We start from the raw sequence: 5,292 nt of genomic DNA on the forward strand, positions 1-5,292 counted from the left end.
AAAATTGAATCAATATTTTTACTTTCATGATAAATTTTATGCACTTGACTCTAGGCTAGGTGATCTCACACTACTTATTTACTTTAACCTTATTTTACCAACACTCACTACACGTATAAGGTTTCATGGCATCTAAGAATTAAAGGACAACAAGGAACATTTTAGTCCATTTAGGTCATCCTATCCACTCAGTTAAACACTAAAAAACCCAAAGCCAACTCTTATCATTTAAGTATTTATCAGTCTTTCCCTTAAATTAATTGCATCTATCACCTCTAAAGGCAATTTATTCCAAAGACCAACCATCTTGTTAGAAAATTTATGCTGTCTTAGCTGAAGATGACACCTACACTGCCAAAATTTGTATTGGTTCTTATCAGTCAGAAAACCAGACTATGACTTATAATTTTTCTTTTAGGTCACCTGGCATTAGCCTGGTGGTTAAGGAGCTGAACTCACAATCTACAGGTCGCAGGATCAAAACCCGTTACGAAATTTACTTGCCCTTTCAGCCGTGGGGGTAGCAATAACATGATGGTCAATTCTACTATTCATTGGTAGCTCAAGATTTTGTAGTGGGTGGTGTTAACTAGTTGCCTTCTCTCCCTAGTCTGTTGCTTCAAAATTAGGGATGGCTAGCACAAATAGCCCTCAGTTAGCTTTGCATAAAATTCAACAAACAAACAGTCCTTTTAGGTCTGTGTTTGCAGATTTCTTTATAGCCCATTTCTTTCTTAACATCAATATGTTTTCTGTATGTAACAGTCAGTACTTATGTCTAATTTTTTTCCTTGATCAAAAACCATTCATTTGTGTTTTGTTTATAGAAATTGGAACTATGAGGCACAAAATGATTTCTTTTTCACAGTCAAAATTCATACAAACGTTTTTATAAGTTTTGAAGCACTTTATATTTCACATAAAACTGAATTTTTTGTATTTTTAATTCTATTCATCTAATCTTAGAGAATTAAATATTTTATGTATAAAATGTATTGTTTGAAAGCACTATTATTACACCATAAGAATAACAAAGTTATAACTTTCTTTAATTCTTTTTTTTACTTAGAGTTATTGGCATTTTGATCTCAATAATATTAACTTCTGATTACAGCAAGCTATGTAGTTAGAGCAAAATTAAAATTACAGCTAATTAGGTACATCCTTTTTATGTTGCTATTGTAAAGGTTAGAATGCATTGTTTCTTCAGTTGGTTAATATTCAAAAAAGTGTATGTGTTTTTGAATAATTCAAGTTTTTCTGACTAATTTTAGTTCATCTCATCTTTCTCTCTATTTTATCCTGTAGTGGATCTTTATTAAAACCACCTGGAACATTGTCACCTGCATCTTCAATTAGCAGACATTTTCCACGAGGTACTGCCAATCGCAGCACTTTCCACAGTGGACAAACAAGAGAACGACGTCCCACAAGTGCTTATAATGGACCTGGAACAGTACCCATGCATACTCAGGACTTGTTAAGCATTACTCCTGGAAATCATCAATCTTTCTTCAGTAAACTCTCCTCCAAGTTCAGTAAACGGTAAGGAGAAAACTCATTTTTGTTTTGTTGTTTCTTGCAGTAGAAGTTTTGAGGAGTCAGTGAAAGCACTGCTTGGAATTGTCCCTGCACTTCAAGATATAATTTATTTGTTTCATATATCATGTAAAGTAGAAAAATTGAGGAGTGTGAATGTGTATTAGTATTAGTGGTTTTTTGGATTATATATTTTTTCAAATTATTTTATATTCCTTTCTTAAAATTACATACATTTTGAACTCAGTCTTATTCACTAGAACTAGATTGACTGTCCATTAGTGATGTCCAACTTCATTGAGTCAGTTTTAATGAAATTTTGTCTTAGCTTTAATAAATTGCTAATTGTAGGTTCAAGTCTGTTTCTCACAATGTAATACACCATTCAAATTCTTTATGTTGCCTGTAAGGGGCGTGTGTGTAGCCCATGAGCTTCATTGTTAGGTTCGATGCTGCACTTGTTACAAAAGAAATTTAATTGGATTTCAGGTCATGCTTTCATGAGTGGAGCACACAAGCCACCAACTCCAGGAAGTTTATGTGTAGAATAAAAACCTCGTACAGAGACAACTGAATACAAATAAAATAACTATTGAAAGTCTTAAGGTTGTCTTGAGATAACACTACTTCTAGGTCATTGAATTCTTCATTTTGAAAGTAGATGTTCATTAATATTGAGTTCAGTGACGACACAACATAAGTTATCAACTAAGTTAACACTAAGTTTTAGTTTTAACTGAATATTTGTATAACTGCATTAACAATTCTTCTAAGATATCTTTCAGTAGTTCCACTATAATTGTTATCAAATCTACTATTTCTTTAATACAGTTAATATTCTTCACTTTTCTCTCTTTATATGTTATTGAACCTTAAGTGAAACACTGTTAGACTAAATTAGAAATTGTGTACTTACAAAGAGTTTGTGCAGCAAACTTCTTGTAGATATAGGATTACTGCCATCTTTTTCTGGAGTTGGATCAGGTCCCCGGAGCAACTCGATAAGTGCAGAGAAGTCAAGTTTAGGGCTGGAAACACGGAATTATATACACAATTTTTAGTTTTTTTCCAATTGTTCAAGAAGTTTAGTAGGTATACTTTAAAAAATGGTTCTTTTAATTCTGTTGGTACAAGTGGAATCTTCCATGAACAAGTGGACTATTCCATCAGACTGTAACCAAAATCCACTTTGTTATTGGTCCTTACAGAACTTGTTTCTGTCCCTTATATAACATCTTTGGCAAAATCATCTAAGTCAATTAACTTGGGGCATATAGAGACAAACCATGTAACTCAGGTTTCTTCACTAAGATTAGTTCATGCATTGGTTTTTGCCACCGTCCCGTTAACTGTTTTTTGTGATATTGATTCATTTTGTCATGTGCTTTATCTGAACAATTGGGGTATTATCTCAACATGTCACATCTGTTTGGCACTAGAATTGATAGCTGTGAATTTTTGCACGTCTGAGATCACAAGTTGAAACATTTCTCAGCCGATGAGCTTTAAGACTGTATATCCCTTATTTGGTATTGTGGTTCACTAGTTAGTGACCACATTTTTTTGTAATTTTTTGATTTGCTGCTTTCTCCATACTATATGTTATTAAAAAAATGATATGTACTTCTTGAAAACTGCTAAATATGTATATACTTTGTATTTGTATTCCACAAATACTTCATACCCGTGTTATTTTTCATAACACTTATTTTTTATTGGTCTGCTTACTACTTATATCTTTAGACAATTCATTTGTAGTTTTCAATTTAAAACTTTCTTTCCGTGTTGGTCATGACTAAAGTACAAGTAATAATTTAATTAAAACTACTCTGATAGAAGTATTTTTTTACCTGTACCATATAGTTAAGCTATTGATCACTCAGACTTGGTGTATCAGTAGCATAGTAGTAATGTTTTTCTTATTTTTTTGCATTGTAAATTAAGATTTTAAAAGTTTTAGTTTTAACTGAATATTTATATATTGTTAACTCATTTTATTTCATTACTTTATTCTATAGAAATTCTTGGAAACACTTGTACTTTAACATCTGATTGGTATTTGTTATTAATGTTGACTGCTGTTTGTTTTATAGTTAATCAGTAGTTTGATGTTCTCAATTATCCTGCTTGTCAAATAACATTCTATATAAAACTGTTGTACTTTGTTATCTCCTGTTTCATTTTCAGGATCTTGTTAGCCCAGTGATGTTTGTATAAAGCTGTTGTACATTTTATCTTTTAGTTAGTTGGCTTGGTATGTTGCGTACTAATGATATTTAGTATAAAGTTATTATACACTGTTATTCTATATTTACTTAATTTGGTATAATGTTAGTCTAGTGATATTTGGCTGTAGTACACTGTTATTCTCTCTTTAATGAGTTTAGTATCTTGTTATTTTAGCATTATTTGGTATAAAGCTGTTGGGCACACTTGTCCTCTGGCTGATCATTTTGGTTATGTTATCTTTGTAGATCATCCATTATTGTATTTTTATGGACAATACTTTTGAAAGTGTTCACAGTAATGAGAAACTTGTAACAGGTATGTATGTAAGGTGTGTTAGCTTTTTGCCACTGGTTGTAATATATTTTATCAATATTTGTATATTTGTGTTCTTTTAATAAAACAATTAATTTTTTAATTGGTAGTAACTGCACACTAAAATAACACTATTTGAGTGAATTGACAAAGGTTTTTGTTTTCCAGAACTGTGAATAATGACCAATTGAAACCTCGTTCTCTGAGATTCACTTGGAGTATGAAAACCACATCTTCTCGAGATCCTAAAGAAATTATGCAGGAAATTCGCAAGGTCCTTGACAAAAATAATTGTGATTTTGAGCAACGAGATAAGTTTCTGATGTTGTGTGTGCATGGTGATCCTAACACAGACTCATTGGTTCAATGGGAAATAGAAGTGTGTAAACTGCCTCGGCTGTCACTGAATGGAGTTAGGTTCAAACGTATATCAGGCACCTCAGTTGGTTTCAAAAACATTGCATCAAAAATTGCAAATGATTTGAAACTGTGAAAAGAATCAGTGTGTTTAAATCCAAAAGAGAGGAACTTTAAATTGTTTCAGAGGTACTTAGCTAATAGTACTCCTAATGCATTTCATGTTTCTTTCACATATAAAAAATTCAGTGGAACTAGCATACCAGTAACGTACTTGTTAAGATGCTATAATTATTTGGTGGCTTCTAAACCTTACCACTATTAAATTTGTGTAATTAATACAACATGGGTTAGAAGTTAAAGTGAAATTTATCAAGAACCTTTTTTTTGCCAAACTCTGGCACTGTTAATACATTAAATATATACTTTAAACACAACAGATCATGCATCAGCATTTCAAGAATTGTGCCCATATGAAATGGCTAGTTACTGTTAAATTAAGGTTGTAATTAGAACTCTGTACAGATCTGTAATGATAATATTACTGATAGTATAGTGGTGTGAAAGACAAAATTTTGACAGGGTATATTAATGTCTTGTCTTTTCAAAAAGATTGCAACCATTTCAGAATAACGTAAAAGGTTGTGAGGCTCCATCGAGAATAGATGTCATGTTTCTGTAACTACATTTCTTCCATCATTTGTATTATTATTATATCATCTTTGCAATCTTCATCTTGATATTAATAATTATACATATATATATATATATATATATATATATATATATATATATATATATATATAATAAGTATAGAAAAAAGTAAATATTATATATATCGTAGACGTAAGTAGT

At 31.2% G+C, this 5,292-nt stretch overlaps 1 protein-coding gene across 2 annotated transcripts in view; it reads left to right on the top strand.

Moving 5' to 3' along the window:
* Positions 1 to 4,789, top strand: part of LOC106469606 (serine/threonine-protein kinase MARK1-like) — an 83,838-nt gene extending 79,049 nt beyond the window's left edge. For both annotated transcript variants that reach the window (XM_022398183.1, XM_013930109.2), the window contains 2 exons: positions 1,309 to 1,545; positions 4,249 to 4,789. In XM_022398183.1, coding sequence (XP_022253891.1) covers positions 1,309 to 1,545; positions 4,249 to 4,573 — 562 coding nt within the window. In that variant the 3' untranslated portion in view covers positions 4,574 to 4,789. The remainder of the gene's footprint in view (positions 1 to 1,308; positions 1,546 to 4,248) is intronic.
* Positions 4,790 to 5,292: the final 503 nt, after the last annotated feature.

The sequence above is a fragment of the Limulus polyphemus genome, unplaced genomic scaffold, assembly GCF_000517525.1.
Source record: "Limulus polyphemus unplaced genomic scaffold, Limulus_polyphemus-2.1.2 Scaffold3568, whole genome shotgun sequence".
Classification (NCBI taxonomy): Eukaryota; Metazoa; Arthropoda; class Merostomata; order Xiphosura; family Limulidae; genus Limulus; species Limulus polyphemus.